The sequence below is a fragment of the Falco punctatus genome, assembly GCF_963210335.1.
Source record: "Falco punctatus genome assembly, chromosome: 12".
Taxonomy (NCBI): domain Eukaryota; kingdom Metazoa; phylum Chordata; class Aves; order Falconiformes; family Falconidae; genus Falco; species Falco punctatus.
Window position 1 is genome coordinate 24,579,654 of NC_137592.1, and position 22,356 is coordinate 24,602,009.

Genomic DNA, 22,356 nt, shown 5'->3' on the forward strand with positions numbered 1-22,356 from the left:
CCCTACTGCCCTTTTAAAAGAAAGACTTTTAAGACTCTCTGAGTTCAAACAAGACGTTTGAGAGATGCTTAATTGGCCCCACTGGATAGGAAAGCATTAAATCCTGGTCCCCAATACTCATTCGGTGTAGCTTCTTTTTAAATGGCAAGCAGAATCATCTAATTCTATATACAAATCAACTAGCACGATACTGCTTGGTTGAAAGGGTCACCACAATTATGTAAAACATGAGTATTAACTATAATTGGGATAGTTTGCTAATACAATAAAAAGCTCTGAACATGAGAAAAGTTATGCTCGCAGCAGTAGCTATCACTTTCTAAAGTAAGAATTCATGGATGAAATGACATGAAAAAGATGGTTATAAAATTTTAATGGAATGATAAAAGGCAAAAGTCAGCCTCTCAGCTGAATTCTTAAAATCCCTATATATCACAATCAGCTCCTTAACTGTAAAATCAATGTGGAGTATAACATGTTGTCAATGTGGTTGTCACTGGAGGGAAGACTGCAAAGGATGACAGCTACACAGCTCAGCCTGACAATGATGAAAATAAAATCATAAAGCTTTTTACATGGATGTAATTGTTTATAAAAGTAACTACTGAACATGGGAACAGTGGGCATCTTTTTCCTTAAGATTCTTAGTTCATATTTCAAACCATTTCATTACAGTATTAATACTAAAAGGTAGTTTCATTTTGGCAAATGAAATTATCTTTTATGGCAGGCTATTTTGCTCATCTGCTTCAAAAGTTCAGGCTTGACTTAAAACGAAGACACAAAATTATCATTATTTTTTTTAATTCTCTGACTAGAACCACACATTTGTTTGCTTATTGTACTGACTGAGGGAGCGAGGAGCTATACTCTCATGGATGTATATCAGAGGAATCTATACTTTCATTAATATACTGAGACATGTACCTGGACTACTGCCCTTTAAAGCTAATGAGAAATACCTGATTTGCTGGGAAACTCTCTCACTAAGCAGAATAGAAATTCTGTGCCTTTTATTCTTGAATCATTTACTCTTTTCAGGAACATGGAGAATGAAATTATACATATTAACAAAATGGGGTGTCTTTTGTATACTACTGACTATACCCAGCAGAAAATCCAAATTGTGTACCTTCGGGCACAAGGGACCACAGGGATCTTTTATCACATCAGACCACAGAACTCAAAAGTCATTAAGCTGTTTGTGCAGTGGCATGCAGTCTATAGGAACCCCTTCGAATACGTATTAAGAGCTGTCTTTGGAATATTCAGACTTTTTGCCCTCTGCTGTTCCAAATACACATTGGTTCCTCAGCCTATCAGTTAAGAATCTTCTTCTGATTCCTAATCTATAGGCATGCACAGGCAGTCTGTACTTTTATCAAACAATCATCATATCTGCCATGATACTGCTACAGATTAATTTGGTCTTCTGTCCTTTTGCTATTCACCCTGTCATGCATTTCACATGACTTTTGCTTATCACCTCACCAGGTTTTGTGTTCACTTGCTTCAGTTTCCCTCTATCTTTCTTGAGCATGGGTGACTACATCCACACCAACTAAATACGGATTACTTTATATGCCTAAACTATATGGATCTAATTTACACAGCTAAAGTAGGAGACTTGTTTTCTCAGACAATTAATATAATCAGCAGAGAAAGCAAGCACTTCCACAAGCTGAGAACTGCATTATCTGCCCTCTTGTCCCAACGGCATTGCCTCTCTCTGTTGTCTACACAAGGAAGCTTTAAGTGAATAGGTCTCCTCATCCTGGCACCAAAGCTTTGTGCTAAGCGTGCCAGAGGAGCACACCATAGCACTCTAAATGACAAGAATAACACTTCCCTGCTTTGTCAAGAAATAGCTCAGCTGAGGCATTGCAGGAGCTCTCTCTTGTTTTTAATTTGCTTTTTTTTTCTCTAGCAGCTTTCATATGTAATGATATCAAGTGATTACTGCATACTTTTGACATTACTTATTATGAATAAACATTGGACTGGCCTATAACTTCTTTATACATGAAAGAGATGGACTTGCAGTCACTTACGTAAGAACCAAAAAACAAACAATTGGACTTCCTGATAGGCAACTCACAAAACCTTCCCTCTCAAGCAATGCAAGCCAGGCACTTACAAAAGGGCTTCAGTAAGAGCTTTCCATACTGGAATTGCACACTGACCCCACAGGACCAAAACACAGGCAATGTAGAGAACATGCTGGTGACTGAGATATCCTGCTGTATGCAACTCATCAGATTGCAGACAGTTTCTGGGACATTCAAAAGAAAAAAAAAAAAAAAGCAGCTATTCTCTACAGTAGCAATTTTGCTACCTTCAAGTAACTACAACCAGCTCCTGTACAGCTTCCTTCCTGGATAGCTCAAAGACTTCCATACCAAAAGGGAAAACTGAACAGATATCTTCTTTTTGTACCTACAAAATTTCATTTTATTTCTGAATGCAATGCATGAAATTCTGCTCTCAGTTCAGTGATACGTACTGACCTCTCAGTTCACTGGTGGTTACATTGATTGCAAGAGTTATCTTAAATTTACATTCAAGTTCTTGAAAGCAAGACCTAATCCAGCAACTTCATCAGCTGCTTCTGTTTGGCAATAAATAGTCTGATGGAATACTGACCAAGATCACTGGAACAAACACCTTTCATTAACATGTTTAGCAGGTTTTAAAATATTCATAGGTTATGTACATTATTATCTGGCACAGGCAGGTTAGATTTAAAAAAAATGCACGGAATTAGTTACTAGTGCCACACTCACATAAACAGAAGTATTTGAAAACTATTTACAAAATTTTTTCTTGCACTAAAAAGTACCCCAAACCTATTAACCTGTGTATTCAAACTTCTTATTATCACACACAAGAGATTTTTATGGCAGCATTTGCTACTTTTTCCTTAATCATTCCTAATACCCTCATAGTTTACTAAATATTTATCATAAATAAAATACAATATGCAGTTATATTGTGAAAACAACAGCTTGTATTAGCACAACAAATTTTAAAAGCGGATGTGTTGATTTACATCTGTTGCTATCAGGTGTATGTGCACAAACACACACACACATATACTTTATTCCTACAGATATTTTATGCTCCGGTGAAACAAAAAAGATGTATATTCACTGCATAAAATTCAATAAGGACATGTGTACATAGTTATAGTTCGACAGAGTAAGAGATATGGGAAATTTCTACTGTCAAATTGTACTTTAAGAAGTCAAAGTCTATTGGTTAGCAGGGCCAGGAATTAAGTGTACTTCTGCAACAAGCTGTCAGTATAGGCAGTTTTATAAGAAACATTTAAACCTTGACAGAAATACTGCTTACACCCAACGATAATCATTCAGTCTTAAGCAACTGAGTTGACTATCCTTTCACAGATGGCAGCCCTCCACAGTGACACCAAAACCAGAGTCCTTTGTCACTGCTGCAAGTTGGGGGTTGGATTTTTTTGTAAATTGCAAGGGTCGTTGGATACTAGGGATGCATCAGCATGTATTCTTTAGCAGTATCAATGCAAATGGAAAAGGACATTTTAAGGAAAATAATTTTCCCTTTGGAGACATAAAATTTATAACTGATCTACAGATGTTCATTTTAACTAAGGAACAAGATGCAGCAAGCATCATCAGAGGCGAGATATTTATTAATCTCAAAATATTTTAATTATGTAAACACTGGCAGAGGCATTATTTCTTTATTTTCTTGTTCTTAACTTTTCTTTGGCACTATCTACTTTTCATACTAATTTAAGGCATTTTTGCAGCCAGGTTTTGCAAAGGGTAGCATTTCATGCTAGTGCACAGACCACCAAAGTTCTATGCAGCAAGTAACTTCTATATATATGTTCAAGAAGACTATACAGGAATGTATGTCCTGTGCAGGCCTTCTGCCTTATCCTTAATTCCCAAAAAGAGAATTTTAAAATTGTACACCTACTACTTTGCACAAAAAATTATTGTACACACTAAACAAGTGATACCTTCTATAAACACACTTCTGTGCACCTATCCAACCAGAGCTAAGTAATCATTGCAATTTGAACAAAATAGTCATATTTTTAGACCATCAATGTAGACATGTTAAATAATATTGTATCTATTTTTGGTAACAAACAATTAAAATAAAGGAAGTGAATCTCAACAAAGATATTCACAGGTAGATAAAATCTGCCGTACTTAAAGACCAAGTTCAGAACTTACTTTTATTACATAATTACTTACAGGTAATTTGTTCATAGAAGCATTTATACCTTTGGAGCTTAAATGGACTTATCATATACATTTCTATTGTGAATTATTTGCTCAGCTTCAGAGAAATATGTTTTAGAATTGTGAGAACATATATTTTTTTCTGGGTGTGCAGACAGCTATTCATTTAGAGAAGGGACTAAAATGAAGTTGAATTACCAGCACCAAATATTTGCTACAACAATATCAAGTTAAATTTACAGTCTGAAATGCAGCTTTCATATTACTGTAAAAGAGAATGAGACCATAAGGCACTTTGATGTGAAGCCAGAAAAAGCAACATAGTAATAAAGCCACACACCCCTGCACCTTTTCCTGCTCAGTGTGACTTTCTTATGAGACACGATACAGTAGAAAAAATCTTTTTTAGAAAATACTTCATTTCTCTAAAATTTGGTAAAATGGAGTTATCCGTTGCTCATTAAAAAAAAAAAAAAAGTATTTGAAAACAACAGATTTTTCCAAAAAGTGTGCTATTAGATATCCTGCTACATTGTAAGAGAAAACTAATAGCTGTTTCTTAAAAAAAAAAAAAATAATTGGAAATTATATATTTTGTATATGTACTATATACAACAATCTCATTTTGTCATATGTTTCTACATACATATTGTATCAGGTGCAAAATCCTACACTGCCAACTAACTGGCTGTACCTATATGCTCACACCTATTTGTTAAATCAAGGAACTGTTGAACAAATTATGTGGAGTGAGTCTGCAGAACATCGAACAAGGAAAGTGATGGGACTAGCAATGACAAACTCAATTTCAGACCAGTAGATCACCACTTTGAATTAACAACGATCACTGGGAATGAAAAGTTCTGTTCAGCTGTGGTACAGTTTAAGTATTCTCAACACAGAGATAAGACAACTGTCATATACTATTAACTTCAACTTGTTTTCCCTGATATGACTGAAATCAGAATCAACTCCCTGAATGTAAAGGAATACCACTTACAAAGGTGTACTTACCCAGTGTATATTAAACTAACCATATAGGAAGTCATATGCATGGAGGGATATTATGTAAAGAAATAAGATACTACTTAACAAAACATAGATTAAATATTCATATTTTGTGAAAGTCTAAGAGAACAGATACTTGATCCCTTAGGAGTTATTATTGCAAGTTAATATTCAGGAAGGAAATATATTATTGCTATTTAACTGAAAAAGCTAGATAACCAAAAGAAATTCTGTGCAATGGCAGCTGAATTGTTATTTATATTTTCTGCTAAATGGGGTTAAATAAGATTGGACTGCTTACTGTCCTCTGCTGTAGTCATTGAAGTCCAGTTGCTATATGCATTGCCATAACCATTGGAGGCAACCACTCTCATCTCATACTCGGTGTATGGCTGAAGATCTCCAACCCTGTGTTCTAAGGATGCAGTAGGGCTTGAAAGCAAACTGCAAAGAAAAGCAGCATAAGTTACATCATTAAACATCCCAACACCTAAAGAAAGACTTAAACATTATATGTCTGGTAACAAAACCAGCCACCCTAAAGGTGAGCCATATTCTAGATAATGGGACTTTTGTTGCTCAGCAGTTGATGGTGGCCTTGCTATGGTCTGCGTACTCTAAAATGTCACCAGCAGAATGCTTCCGCTGCATCTGGAGTCGGTAGCTGGGCGCGCCTGGGGCGTTGTTGCGAGCTGGTGTAGACCAGACAACCTGAAGACTGGTAGGAGTGGCAGATGAAAGCCTTGGGGGCATCACACCATCTGGAGCTGTTGAAAAACATGGATGAATTAGAGCAGAGAAAACCATGGAGAACATATGCCGGGTGGAAACAAAATGCTCCATATACTGGAAAAACTGTTCCTCGGGATCAACAGCAATGTTAACATGGTCCATTTAGTTTAACATTTTTACTACTGAACAATGCTATTTCTTCATTTTCTTCTTTCCAATACAGTTAATGTGAATATCATTTTGCTACAAGCAAACCTCCAAACACCAAAAGTAATTCAGAAGCAACATATTCTCTACCACCTGTTCAAATATTATCTTCTTCTCCTTGTGCCCAGCTCTCCCACCCCGAGAAGTTAAAGAAATGCTCACAGAAATGTTACCCAGCAAGAGTAAAATTGATCAGACTTTTTGTCAGTCAGATACCTTCTCACCCTTATAAAGTAACAATAATTTTAAAAGAAAACAGCAGAAGTTTTAAGGGAAAAAAGGTCTTGAGATAGAAATCAAAATAGATTCACTGAAGCCTCAGTCTCTAGCCCACTGTTTTGTTAAGAAATTGGTTTTCATGAAGTCCAGGAAATGAAGATCAAAATGTGTCAGTACTGATACCACCAATGACCTTTAATTGCTATAAATTTCACTGCATGCAGTAAAAAGAACCATGCCAATTTGCACCCATGAGTTTATGGCTTTGTTTTTTCCTTAAGAAGAAAACTATCTGCTAAAGAAACTTTCTGTACATAAACACATCAGAAACTTTTATATATAATGTATGTCTGTAGCTCTTTTCCAGAGAGTTAAAACAGTGGAAAGTTACTGGCTTTGTCATTTAAACGCTTGTATAATACTTTTGCTTTTCATGGTCCAGTAGTTACCATTTGCTTCTTTCTTTGGTCTTTCCAACAGAAATTTTTTCTGCCGCTATTTCCTTCCTTCTCTATTGGAAAAAACAGTCTCACAGATCTGTAACTTAAGGTGTAGTTGTAAGCCTCAAGGCGTAAGTTGTAAGTTGTAAGACAAGCAAACAGGATTTTACAGTAAGTTTTATGATTTTCATTTACCACCTGTATATGAGGTGGTTACTAAGAAGAGGGAAACAGTTTGTGATACACTGTCTGAATCATTCTCTCCCCTAAACAGATGAAAGAATGGCATTGGCTCAGGAAAAAAAAAAAAAAAAAAAAGTTAATCAATCATATACAATTGTTTTTATTTATACTGACATATACATACAGAGATATGTCAACCAGCATCTGACACTTTTACTCTGATTACACATACTTATGACTGGGCAACTTAAAAATTCTTCAGCTCTAGCTCCAAACTGCATTATGTAGAAAAGGCATAGGACATGTCTTGCTCCAGCCTAGAGACTTGTTCCCTTTCCCATAAGTTCAAGGTCTGCCAGTTCTCGTAAGAAATTTTTACTAAAAGCTGTCTGCTGGTGTACCCAAGTTATTCCCAGGTATTTTACCCCTGAGTATTGCCCCCTGGCCCTGCAACCTTCCTGCTTTTTCAGGACAAGATGAAGTGGAACAGGATCTCCAGCTTCCCTCATTCCCTTCCCCTCCTCTCTGTGTGAAAAAGACAACAAAATTTCTGGGCCTGAGCCAGCGTGGCTGCCTTTGGATGCTCCCTCCTGCTGCTGTTATCTAGGCATAGGCAATAAGGCCCCAGTAAATCCCAAGTAAACTTGAAATACTCCTGTTTATAAATCCAGGAGATGTTGGAGGCTAAGGTGATTCATGGTCTGCAGATCCCTTGCCAACACCTTCAAGGCCAATCAAGAGCTTGTAAGCACCTCAACTCCAAGGGAAGAAGATGGCTGATTTAACTTGAACAGCCCCCCAACATCTGTCCAGCTGAGCCATCAGAAACAAAACATCTGCATACCAAATGTCTCTGTATGTGAATTAAATTTCACCCTTAGAGTAAAAGGAGGAACATATATTTACCTCACTTAACATTGTTCCGTTTAGCAGCCACATAACTAATGTTGGAGTTAAATTGTGCAATAAGAGGATTTAAATCTTATGGATGTAAAGTACTCACAAATGATCATTAATTATTTTGGCACCCCTTTATAAAGTTATTCCTGAACTTGTCAGCAGGCAAAGAGTCAGCACGAGAAAGATGGCACAACTAATGTAAAAACTTCTATTGGAGGGTTCTGAAGTGTTTTTACAAGCTGATGCTAACACAAAGACTCAATATTCCTTCAAAGAAGGGCTCTACCTCATTTAAAACTGAACTGTCTGTAGCTTAAAATGCACTAGTTGCACACAGAAATCCTACACAGGGGGAAAAAAAAAAAAGCTACATCTAAAAATGAATCTAAATGAATCTAATTAGCTGAGCTGTAGTTTGACCAGGAAGCCAAAGTTCACATTACTATTGAGGAGACAGCATGAGCAACTCACTGAGGAGGCAAAAGCGTTAAATTTATTTCCAGTTCTGTCAGGACACATGACTTCACCTTTGTCTTTCATTTCTCAATCTGTTAAATGGAGATAATAATACTTATCCTTCTTTGTAAAGCTCTCCGAGATCTACAAAGTAAAAGCTCCGATTAAGCTCTATGTATGTATGGTGCTGGTTATTACAGCGATACTGGAATGTTCATCAAAAAACAAAGATGTAGCTGTCTAAATGTCAATAACAATTCACAGTGCAGATGTTATTTTAGTGGCGTAGGTAATCTCAGCTAAATGTTCAAATCTCTTTTACCAACAAAAGCACAGCATAGGAAAGAGTAGAAAATTTGGACAAATCTCTTCTGTAAAAGTTGACTGACCTGTAGAACAAGCCAAGCCCACTACTTTCAAACCAACACATTAGAATATACAGCAAATGCATTTAATCTGAAAGACTTCCTGCAGGTCGCAGGAGTACCCTCGGCTCTGCACTTCCACAGGGAGGGGGCAGGGGATACAACGGATTGTCAAATCTCTGCTGAGTCATAACGAGAAAGGTGCTCTATTAAACTAATCACGCTTTGATCATTAAAGCTACAGAGCACTTCCCCCCCCAAATGGTAATTATAAATTGCACACAAAACATCCTCTATTTCAAACACTCCTCATCACCAAGGTCTTCAGTGTAACATTTCCCTCAGCTTAACCCTTTTTATCCAATCCATATTCCCAAGAGACTCCTTACTATCCAAGTAATAACTGGCAACCAGCAATAATTCTACTGCAAATTTCTCAACAGAAGAGCCATGTATCTATCAGCTTGATATATTGTCTTTAAGATGCAATGTTGCTCAAAAAGCTCCCCTCAAGCTTTAATATGACCCTCAGGGGGCAACCACTCCACTTGCAACCTACTGAATCAACATCTAGCCCAGTAAACCCTCACTTAGCAGGGCAGAAAGTCATGCTTTGTATATCAAAAGACTACAAAGGCAGAATAAAATATTTAATCAGATGCCAATTCTAATCAAAGAATTAATAAACAGTCCCACAAAATAATAAAAATTAAAGGCTGTTTCCAGCTGACAATGGTATATTGTGTTCCAGATGCTCAGGTACATGCAGATGAGTCAAGAAAGATCTGATCCCTGCTTGGCCACTTATGCACTAAGCAGTCTTTCTTTGAAAAGTGTTTCAGTTTCTTGCCTCAATTTCCTTATCTTAAACAGCACATACAGTGGTAGCCAGCTTTGTATTTGTTTATTTTAGTACAGCAAGCATTGTGTTAAATGATTGTACTTAAATGTTTACTCCATGTCAAAAGCCTGTTTTTCTAAGAGGTATTTGCTATATTTGTTATAAGGATATATCTGAAAATTAAATTTTCTGAAAGTAGACTTTGAGTAGAACAATTGAAAGTGAACTACCATTAGGACAATAAATTATTATTTAGTTATGAAAATGTCTGCACCATTAGCCTTTAATAAGATGAAGAAGAGTCAGCAGAGCTTGAGTTGGTATCTGTCAAGCTGGTGTCGGCTCACACTAACTTTGATACGAAGTAACACCACTTTTAACAGTGATCAGATATATTGGCCCTGCTGTATCTATAATATCTGCAGACAGGCAGCTCTAAAGGTTTGGAGCTATGTAAATGTAACTCTACAATTTGCTACATCTTCATATGCAAAATATTTAGCACAGATGATGCATTTGTATCTTATTGAAATATTTTTCACACATGTGGATGAAAATGATAACCGCAGGTGTTTACAGAGAAGGAAAATAGGCTTTCCACAGTTTCTGGCATAACAGCAAGGAAAAGTTTCAGTCAGACTGCCTTTAGATGAATATCTCCCTCAGTCATGCCGACTCCCACTCTTTTCCAGGTTCAATTCACAAATCCCATTTCTTTATCTCATTGCAGTGGTTGTTTAGATACTCCTGATTCATTTTCTATTTCAGGTGCCCATACTGAGATCATCTCATTACAGCATTTTTTATGGCAATATGTTCTGCACGTTGACATTTGTTTCTTCTGATTTTCCCAGGTATGCCTGTTATCTAGTTGTTTGCTCAGTCCAAATAATTCCAGTCATTGCACTCTCCATAATTCTTAACATGGCCATGTGGGTTTGTTTCATTTAACCGAAAGACAGGCCATGATGCTAGGCCATATGTCATCACTAGAAGGGCATGCTAGTTATAAACCTTTATCTATTGGCAAAGTAGAAGATTGCTTTTATTTCTTTCTTATCTTTACAGGTTCATTGAAGTTTACTCCACTTTGGGTTTTAACCCTCTTTTCCCAGTTATCTTTCCTACTTGGCGTACAGCAAATATACACAGTTGGTTTTGGTTTTTCATTTAATATATATGGTTGTTTTCCACATACTCAATGCCTAAAGAATGCATAGAGTATTTTTAGATTTTCTTCTTGATTTTATAATTTCCCTGATATATGTTTTCATTTCTAGAGGTACCTCAATCTAATAATACATATACCATGGACAGCGCACCCCTTACTCAACAGACGTCCGTGCACTTCGGAACACACAATGCAATAGGTGACCTTATTGCTTGTCCCCCTCTGGCACATGGGGCTTGGGAAGAAAGGAAGCTGCGCTATGGGAAAAAGCAAGTGAAGAGACATAAAGGAGTAGCTTAAAGCCACCATAAACTTCCCAGTAAATTCAAATCTGTTCACATCTTATGTCAGTGAATTTTTTTTTCCAAAGTTTAACATAAGCAGGATGCAGAAATATCTTGTTCTTTCTTCATGATCTATCCTGTTTTATACATCTGATCTCTGCTATAACAGTAATTTAATTTGAAAAAGAGTATCTTTGTACATCTTTTCACTTTTAGCATTAATCTTTAATGTTACTTGTACCTGTAAGGCACAATAGCACTCAGGAAAATGAAAATAAGAATTCTGAAAAAATCTAAAATTTATCTTTATATGGATTGGGTGTGTAAGCTCTAGCTGCAAATTTTCCTTCCCTTGCACTATTTGGTATTCCAAGATGCAGAGTACAATTTCAGTAGGGCCCTGAAAATCAACTTAAGCTTTACTCCATGACCTGCAGACCCAAAGATTTTGAAATCCCAGAGCAGGCTTACTTATTCCTCATTAATACTGCTCCAGCAAAACCCAAAATCAGACACACACCCCTCCTTTTAATGAACTTTTCTTCATGTACAACCTGAACATCTGCAATCCAGATATGGGTCTCAAGTAAAAATACATGTAAGAGATGCCCCTTTCCTAAGTGTTATATTTTACTGAGGTCAACACTATAAAAATGTCTTACATATTTGTCACCTTTACCTTTAGATAAGAAGTAACCTGTCTTCCTTTCTCATGTTAGCTAAAAGTTTATCCGTGTTACTCAGCAAGAACTTTGCTAAACTAAAAGCTACAAAAGAATGCCAATAAGCAATTAGCTGAATAATTTATTATTTTAATACCTGTAATAAAGACATCGGATGGAATTTATAACTGCCCAGTAAAACTAATCATTCATCAAACTGTTTAAAAGGATGCCTAGCCAATAACTGTCATATCACAAAATTATTTTTTTAAAAAATACTATGAGGAAAAAAGCATAAAGATTGGTATTACAAAATCAGGCAGAAACCAAAATTAAACAAACAGATCCTGTGGGTTAATTGTGACTCTGATTACTGGAAAATAAAATTTCTCTGTGAAGTAGCTTTGAGAAACTATTTTATCTGCCTCTTTCTACTTAGGGGAACAGATGTGGCAAGAGCAGAGGGAACAAGATCCTGCCTATCTTCATGCAATAGCTTCATCTTTCTGCATGAAACAGCTTTAGAGATTAATTTGAGGACTTCTGAACAACCTACAGTTGTCACCATCCCTCTCATCTCCTCCACAGACAGCACAAATAGAAAGTTTGACTCTCTGGCTTGCCTGGAGGGGACCAGGCCCCTGTCACAGCTCTGCCAAAGCACTGCACCCCTCAAGCTGCCACCTCTTCTCCTGCCCTTTCTGTAATAGAAAAATGTGCATTTATGCTGCCACATTTCCAGTGGCATTTACATGTTGTTTGGAAATTAATACCACATAGTACTGTGATTTATAAATAGAAAGAACATTTAGAAAAAGAAAATCAGTATTGTTGACTAATAGAAGTAAAATCTTAGTTTGAAATGAGGAAGAAAAATCACCTTACTTTTAACTAAAAATATCCATTGTTTATACCAATAAACTAACCATTCTTCACCGCAGACTCACATATTAAGGGATCAGATGACTTTATCATTGCTGGCAATGTTACAAAAGGGAAGGCACTTCTTCCTTGGGTGTAAGTACATTTGGATAGCTCAGCTGAAGATGTGCAGTCATTAATACACCTCCTTAAAGCTGTGATTTGGTTCTAATCTCATGATGGCACAGATATAAAACAATACTAAAAGTACAAACAGCTAGTCTCATTGTCTTGCAGATGTGCGTGTGATGTGTTTATGGTATGATATTCCCATAATCACTGATGATACACCATTGTTTTCTGCAAGGAACTTGCAGAGTTTCTGAAAGCTTTTGTATATTCTAACTTATCTACTCTCCTGAAATATATCTTTATGAAATATATGTATATGACGTATGAGAAAAACAACTAGTTCTTGTGTATTTTGTTCATATATCGAAAAGTGCCATAGGAGTGCACTAGGGAACATGTTGTCAAAGAAACCATGGAATTTTATCTTCTCATTTCCCATTTTCTCTAAGGTGTATGTGCTTATCACAACAATATCAAAGTGTCTTCTATGTCAATGCACTGAAATAAATATATTCCCATTGAAAGTCGTGAAGGAAATTCAGAAACTGGGAATGTAAAAAAATCTCATAAACATTACAGACTCTACCTTTACTGACTAGGAGTTTCCTCTTGGCTTGCAAGAAGTGTTCACCTAAAGACAGTGGGAGTCATGCCCTTAGAATACTGAGTATATAATTCTTTGAAAATTTACCTCTTATATTCAATCAAGTGTCTTAGAAAATTTTGATCCCTGGAAGTCTTTTTCAGTAACAACCACATTCTCACAAATAGAAGTTAAAAAAAAAAAAAAAAAAATTACTACTTTGCTCCAATCTCCAAGCTATTAAAAAACATGTTATCTTTTCCTGTTCACTTGAGTTGGAAAAGGCTGAAAACAAAAATATGAAAGAACAATACTTATTAAGTAGAAGCTCTTGTTTGTGTGTTATCTTAACCTGCTTCTCAATTCACTTTAAGGCGTTCAATGCATATAGCCTTTGAAGTAGCCTATACTCTCTAGCTTTCTTCTGCAAAGTACAGAACATGTCAGGTTCAGACAAAATACCAAAAATTACTGTATATTTTATTAAAAGCCTATTTTTTCCTCTCTCTCTTTTTAACAAAAGTCTAATTTAGTTGTTGTTCCCTTAGGTACAAAGTACACAGTTCATAATTCATTTGATATAAAATGTCAGTTTAGATTTTTGCACTTCTTTGATAAATGAGAAAAAACACGTACATTTCAATTTCCTTCTACGAGGTTTTACTAGCAGAAGTCCCCCTCCCATTGTGCTGCTCAAAGACCTTTGTGCTAAATTAAACATCAAGATTCAGAAACTGTAGGGAATGATATTTCCAAGACATACAGTACAAATACATGAGACTGGGAAAAAAAGGTAATGATTTTTCCTACCAGTAAAGTGATGTCTCCCAAAGAGCATCTTTGATCCTTGAATTAGTTCTCAGTTATAATTTAATATATCAAAACTGTCAGCAGCTTTACTTACATTTAGACATAAAGTGATATAGTCAGCTCCACAAAGAGCAAAATACAACATTCAGGGGCTTGCTCCCCTGCCAACATGTGCTTGTGACTCTAAAGTCCATCAATATTAATGGCAAAAATCTGTGTACATCAAAGGAGACAGCAGAGAATTAATTTAATTGTATCTGTCATCATTAACAGTATGGAGTGGTTTTTCCTATATAACCAAATTCTGCCATTGATCAACATGCACAATGTTGATAAATCTGCACAATGGCAAAGAGCAAAATCAAAAATTTAGTTTTGGAAATAAAACTATTATAATTAGGAAAATAACAACAAAACACTATATATTATTTTCTTATGTAGCACATGAGGCCAAGGCCGACAAATCTGAACTATCACATTTACAGAGCAAACAAGACTTCTTATCACTTCTCAAAATTGCCAGCTGCAATGCCATGGCTGTCACTTCATGTTACAGTCTAGTTCAAAAGCTGCAGTATCAATAAATTAAGCTGTATTAGAAAATAGCAATTGGATCACATTCTGATGCTGAGCATTGGCACTGATGAACAATGTATGTCCAGATCCACAAATGCCCAGAACTCAGGACCTGCTCTTCTTGCCCCCTTTGCTGCTGACATGTACACTGCCTCACTGCAACCTGACAAGTGTCTTTAGCCCTGGGTTACAATAGCACCTGCTCCATCTTTTCCCCTAGTAAATAAGATCACATTTTCCCCGCTACAGTAGCAGAGCTTCAACAGGACAGAGGGGCAGTATTCTGCCTGCCTTACTTATGAACCCAGAGATTAGTATGCTGCCCAGCAAGGAGGAGATGGGAATGGTAGTCACTTAAGGATGAATAATCCAGATCTCCTTTTTTTTTGGCCAGTGCTCTAACAGAGATAAGCTATGACAAAATATGAAAGGTGACACCTCTGTTCCACCTAACTGTAGCAAAAATCCCTAACTGTTTTTATAGATTGGTCCCTCACTAAAAATAACACTTCAATTGACAGAAATATGATCCAGGTGTTATCTGCTGAAGCAAAATATTTAATATTTTAGGTGAATAAAAAGCAATTCAGACAAGGCTATTCGCACATGGAAATAATCCGTGCAAAATATACCGTTGACTTATCTGATGAATAGGGCAAAAGGATTACAACCTTTTCTACCCAACCCATCCACATAGGAATGTTCATACAGCGTTATTAAGTAGTTACTCATCAGTTAATGTCCTGTTCCAGATACTTTTAACAAATAAATCATTTATAAGAATTAACTCTTGGCTTCATTTCCTAAGATAATGTTGAAGAACACATAAATCCAATGTAATTGGTGGAAGCGTGTCAATAAACAACAATGAATGATCTCTTCCCAAGTATTTTTTACTGAAAAGATCTTGGCTACTGTCTTCTTGTTCAAAACTGGGTAGCCTAATTAATTAAAAGTCTTAGTAACACCAACACGTTTTATTCAAACCTAAACCAGGCTGGCCTTATATGCCACAAAACATGTCACAGCATTTACTCCAGTCTGCACATATGTTGAGGTAAAGGAAATACCTTGGTAATGCTTACTCTCTACAACACAGATTTTCTTCAATCTTTTGACAACAAGTGGAGAGGCAGGGAAAACTTCCTCTCCTTTGTTCGTTTTTAAAACATAGATTGAAAGCGCTAAATCTTCATCACAGAAAATTTACAGCTGCTTAATTCTGATTACAACCATCAGGAACGTCCTGTTGAATTTTTTGGACAGCACTATCCGTTTCTTATGTATAACCCTCTCAAACAGGCTTCTTAGTATGTAAGAGCACTCACAACTATGGTGGAAGTATAAAGAGTAGTCTTTATAGAATGCCATCTCTTCACTCAATCAACTTCCTTTCTTTCTATGTCTATTAGAGCTTCTTAGCTGATCTAAAATCTGTGAACCCAAATTCACATATTTTCTATGTATACAGTGGCTGCATTCAACTATGGTGACAATTTTCACAGAAAGGCAATCCCTCTGGTCTTACCTGAGGGACAAGAAGAGAGGCTGACAAACTTTCTCACATGTATATTACATTTTTCAGTATCAGGATGAATATAAAAATATCTTTTCTCTTTCCTTACTAACACATGCTTGTCTTTTTATCTATCTGTAAAATGGGAATAACAATCCTCAGTCACTTCAGAAGCCTACTGGAAAACTGAATTAGTAAATATTTGTAAAAATCGGGAAAGTAAATATGTCAGTATACAAACAGTAAGAATTAATATAATTCAACAGGGGACGTATCCCACTGTAACATAAAATATATGAATTCCCTCTCTCATTTTACTAACCTGGAATTTAAGAGCATAGTCTTCTTTGTGAGGAAAATAAGACCTGCATATAGATCCAAAGAAAAAAAGACAAAAATCAAGCACGTATGCATGAACATGCATACACTAACATATCATATACGTGTTTGTGGGTGTGGACGTGCGTGCAGACACAAAAATAAATGTTCAGAAAGAAAAGCACCGTGAGGGAGAACTATCAAATATCAGGAATCACTAAGGTCTATAGACTCTTATAGTCACCTTTGTTGTAAGAAAGAGGGTAGCATACACCACCACCGCATTATAGGGACACCAGAGGAGAAATGGTAACTGATGACTGACTCTCACTCAACTTCCCTTTTCACTACCTTTTTGTCTTTCTAGAGAAGCTTATTTCTCCTTAGGTACTCAGTCAACTAGCTCAAAGATAACAACCGCATAGATGTTACATATTCTAGGAAGAAACAGAGAAAAGAAATTGGCTGCTCATGGCCTGAATGGATGTACCTTACGCTGGGTAAAACGCTGGCTGGACGGCCAAGCCCAAAGAGCAGTGGTGAATGGAGTTACACCTAGTCACAAGTGGTGTTCCCCAGGCTCAGTACTGGGGCCAGTTCTGTTTAATGTCTTTATTGACAATATGGACAAGGGGATTGAGCACACCCTCAGTCAGTTTGCAGATGACGCCAAGTTGGGGGGGACTGTTGATCTGCTGGAGGGCGGGAAGGCTCTTGCAGAGGGGTCTGGGCAGGCTGGGCTGATGGGCCAAGGCCAGTTGTACGAGATTCAATAAGGAGAAGTGCCAGATCCTGGACTTGGGTCACAACAACCCCACGCAACACTGTAGGCTTGGGGAAGAGTGGCTGGGAAGCTGCCCAGTGGAAAAGGACCTGGGGATACTGGCTGATGGCTGGCTGAATATGAGCCAGCAGTGTGCCCAGGTGGCCAAAAAGACCAACAGCATCCTGGCTTGTATCCAAAAGAGTGTGGCCAGCAGGACCAGGCAGTGATTGTTCCCCTGTACTCAGCACTGGGGAAGTCACACCTTGAATGCTGGGTTCAGTTTCAGGCCCCTCACTGTAAGAAAGACGTTGATGTGCTGAAGCATGTCCAGAGATGGGCAATGAAGCTGGTGAAGGGGCAGGAGCACAAGTCTTATGAGGAAAGGCTGAGGGAACTGGTTTTTAGTCTGGAGGAGACTCAGGGGGGATCTTACTGCACTCTACAACACCCTGACAGGCACTGTAGGCAGGTGTGTGTCGGTCTCTTCTCCCAGGTAACAAGCGACAGGACAAGAGGAAATGGCCTCAAGTTGCCCCAGGGGACATTTAGATTGGGTATTAGGAAAATTTCTCTACTGAAAGGGTGTTCAAGCATTGGAACAGGCTGCTCAGGGAGGTGGTGGAATCACCATCCTTGGAGGTTTTTAAAAACACATAGACACGGTGCTTATGGACATGGTTTAGTGATGGACGCGGCAGTCCTGGCTTAATGGTTGGACTTGATCTCTAAAGATCTATTCCAACCTAAATGATTCTATGATTGTATGACTAAAACACCACCAGAACAAATAATTAACTATATGGGAAAAGATATTTTCATTCTGCAAAATGTTTTAAGAATTCAGAATTTTAAAACTCTTACTTTGTATCTATTTCAGATCTATTTCCAAACTATACAGAAAACTTCTATAAAGAAAACCAGCAAAAAAAGCAGAAGCACTTTTATGCCCACAGCATTTAAGATCAGCTCTTGTTTTCTCCCTAGCTAAAGAGAGGAAAAGGATAGTAATTTTACTCTCTCTACATTTCACCCTCACCAAAGTCTTATGAGAACCTTAATTTTTCTCCTCTTAACCTTTTTGGGTTTTGTTTTGTTTTTTGTTTTTTAGTATAGAAATGTGACAAATATGTAACAGGGTGACAGAACTTTGCTGTTCTGTCCAGGAACTTCAAAGCTTCCTCAACTGTACAAAGTAGCTCAAAAAACCCCTTGCCACTTAAGTGCTTTTTGTTCAGAAGACTAACTTCAACTGCAGAAAATTCAGAATGAAATGACAAAAAAAACCCTACCCCCAAACCCAACACACAGACATTTACCTTTGCTGACAGGTAATGAAAATGCCATTTTATTCTGGAAACTACAGGGGCAGGAGTTGTCAAAAATAAATATAATAAAGTGAGCTTTTTAGAAAAGCAGTGCAAATCATAGTAGCAAGGTAACATAAGAATTGATCCAATTCCTATTGTTTTAATATTTCTTGAAAATGGTTCAAAAGACAAAATTCATGGTGAGATTTTTAAAATGTTTTCTGTATGTTTTCAGTAGGAATTTCAATGTCATTTTATTGTAGAATTCCTTTAAAGAAGAACCTAATTTATCACAAGGACTGTTGACTGTAATTAGAGTACTGAACAGTCTAGTTCAGATTTACACAGAATGAAAAAAAAATCTAACCATGAACAGGCTTAAGATTATATAAAAATTGCATACTTCGTCTAAATTGTCTTCTTTTTTATGTACAATTGAAAATAGTCCAAAATAGGCTTATGTGATGGTAGGTAATAATTTTAAATAATGATTTGCTGCTAAATTCCCCAACATCCCATTTTCCCCAGTTGTCTATATTCCTCTGTTTTTAAGAAATATAATCAAGCTGTAGTTTTCCAGCATGAAATCTGCTTTACCACACGTTTCTTCCAGGAGATCTTAAGTACCACCTGGACCTCATGCTAAGGCTAGGTTTTGGAAAGACCTGGAGCGAGACCTCTACAATGAGGTTAATTGCCTGCTTATAGACCCTCAACTGGCTATTTCAAGCTGTTGCACAGTCCTCCCTTTCTCAACTGGCATGCCGCAAGCAAGCAAAACCAGCCATATTCTCCTAGGCAACTAGAATTGCAATTTGGATCTTCTTGCCCTGTTTCATGCAGCTCCAGAAGACAGAAAATAACCTAAGAGCTGATAACTACAGGTGTCCTATGTCTAGAGCATGGAAACACCATAGCTGTAACTATGGGAGATATGCCTCACCCCAAAAAGGTAGCGTGTAGGGGCAAAGGGAAGGAGGCTATTGGAAATAAAAGGACAAAGTTGGAGTGTCATTGGCTTCTGGCACTCCAGTTTTATAAGTAGGGACTTAGGCTAAGTTTCAATTTAAAGCAACCTTGAGGTGGTCCTTTATGATGTGTGGAGTTAGGCTGAGCCCCAGCTGGCTGCAATTTAGGAAAGTGAGCAGTAAAGAGGGCACCTCTGTGCCTCCTATTGCCAGAGTGTGAAGATACAACCTTTCAGGAATGAGTCTTACTTCTCTCTTCTCTTACCAGCCAAATGCCCACCCAAAACCAAGAATAGATACAGTATGAGCTCACCAAAAGATGTGCTGAACAGACTGGGAGAGGGGAATAAAAGAAAAAAAAGTAGAACTAATGAAAATGACAATCAGTTCAATACTGCAGAGGTTAGAGAAGAATTATTGTTTCATTAGAACAGCTCCCAGTTTTCCACACAAGCACTTCTGCAATCTTACCCTTATATCCCCATGAAATCATCTTTCTGGACAAAAGGAACTGGAACGGACAATTTACACAGCTTGCCACTGACACTCTTTAATTAGCTAGGTCATTGATGAGAGATGTAGGAGAGTTCTTTCCCCCTCCCTACTCTATCCTGCTCTCCTTAAACTACCTCTAGAAAAGATCTGGTCACAATTTTTCACAAAGACCTTTCTGTTAATGCTCCTCACCGCACCCCTGTAGACTTCTTTGCAACAACTTTGTTTAAAACATTTCCTGTTCTTCATCAAAATCAAAGATTATACTATTATGAAGTTACAGAGATAACATGCAAATGTTTGAGAAATCAGAATTTTTAAAAACTTATTTTTTTTTCACAATGAATAAAATAGAACGATGCCAAAACCTCTTTTTTTCCTAAACTACCTTTCATTTATTTTTTCCCATTTTTAAATCCTGATTTTACTACTCTACCTTCACAAGAAGTCGCATAAGAGAATGAAACGAGAAGAAAAATTAAAAAGAAACAAAAGATATAGAACAAAAAGAATCCTGTTAAATTTTAGTCCAAGACTACCAAGGGGGTGGTGGGTGGTGGGGGGCAGCATAAAGAAAAATAAAAAAGAAAGAACCAAATAATAGGGGGGGAAAGGAGACAAGTTAGAAAAGCAACTGATGCCTCAGAAATACCTGAAATTTGAAGTAAAGGAAATTCTCTCAAAACAAGTTTTATGATGTGACTATTAATGTGATACTGAGCATCATGGAAAAAACAAACCTGTCTCACAGGGAGACCCCTAGCATGTTCAGGCTTGATTTTTCTTCCTAAATAATTCTGGCCTAAGAGCATCAGTTTGCTTTGTTTACTGAATATCCATTCACCTAAGGAGGTCTGTTGGCTTCAGCGATCAACCTGCACAAGCAAATACTTTCAGATGCGAATAGAAGGTGTATGATGTGAATCTTATTTGTTTGCATGACTAAATCAATGATCCTATGATGCGGTTCAATATCCAGTCTCAGAGGTGTTCCCACCTAAACTAGCAGTGGCTGAAACCCTCTGACTGCAGGACACCATCCTCTGTAGATGTTGAACAAACATCAACAGCTGCAAGTATGTGGGCTCTCTTTTGGCTGGTGAGAAGTAGCCCAAGCTCCTAGGAAGAGGCATGCAGCATCGCACATGCAAACAAGGGACCAGAAAAGGGCAAGTGGCTTAAGAGTGTAAAGCAAAAATCTCACATCTTTCAGCGCTAGACATTCCTATGTTGTGCAAATCACAGACAGACCATAAAAACGAACAACATACTTCATAAATTATGGCAGAGATTAAAGATACAATGCTCAGGCAATTCTTTTTTTCAGAGTATCCTCCCTTTTGTGTTTTAGATAAGGAAAATGTATCAATTCTTTGAGGCTTTTTTCTATAGATAAGTCAGCACCAAGTCAATGGTTTGTAATCCCAAGCACAAGCAACCACACAGAGACAACTCCACAATGTGATACAGAATTTCCATCTATATCTGCAAGCGTCACACCTCTTGTCATTAGTCAGGAATCCAGCCTTTTTCTGTGCTTTGGAGGTGGCGACTGAGCCTCCACTTGCCTGTTTCCCCTCTGATCAACAGCCTGTCTCTGTTCTCTCTTTGCACTCATTTTTTTCAACATTATCTATCTTCTTCCTTTCTGCAGGACTTCTCATCCCCTTCCATACTAGGGCTATTGTGGTTGAGGGAAGGGAACAAATGGATTTAACTAATAAGCTATTCCCAGTAGAGACTGAAACTTTCTTTTCTGTTAGCTTACCACCTCATATTACAAAGCAATCCTAAAATAATGGGGTCCTCTATATGCCACTACATCAGAAATAGCACTCATTAAGAAGAAAAATATATAACCGAGGACTGCGAGAAGATTTTCTCCCAGATTTTTGCAGTTTTACTTCCACTGTATCATTTCAATTCATTTACCTAATTAAACTAATTCTAAAACAATTTGTTCTCCAGATCTTTTACTGGCTGGCATCCTCAAATTAATGTGAAGCACCGGCTAGTATATTATTTTTTACAACTTCTACCAAAGCAGTTTAGGACAAGATAAATAGAACAAATTTATTCTTTTTGGAAAAAATATGAAACTCAAAAAAATTTACTTCTACCTCTACAGTATGAAATTTGTCACTAATCATTTTAAACTATGCCCTTTTATGCTTCTTCCATCTCTTTTAGCTTTCTATGCAGTTCTTTGATGTAACAAAGACAGTTTCAGACAAGATTTCAGTTCATCTGGAAAAAAGCATTAAGTCTTGAGGCAAAAAGCAGTGTATTTAAAATTTATATACTCCATAATGCCTTTG

General features: G+C 37.2%; 1 protein-coding gene across 1 annotated transcript in view; it reads right to left on the reverse strand.

The window, feature by feature from the left end:
- Positions 1-22,356, reverse strand: part of USH2A (usherin) — a 397,508-nt gene that overhangs the window by 133,768 nt on the left and 241,384 nt on the right. Inside the window, exons 38-39 of the mRNA XM_080408501.1 lie at positions 5,863-6,013; positions 5,548-5,690 (exon numbers count right to left, since the gene is read on the reverse strand). Coding sequence (XP_080264627.1) covers positions 5,548-5,690; positions 5,863-6,013 — 294 coding nt within the window. The remainder of the gene's footprint in view (positions 1-5,547; positions 5,691-5,862; positions 6,014-22,356) is intronic.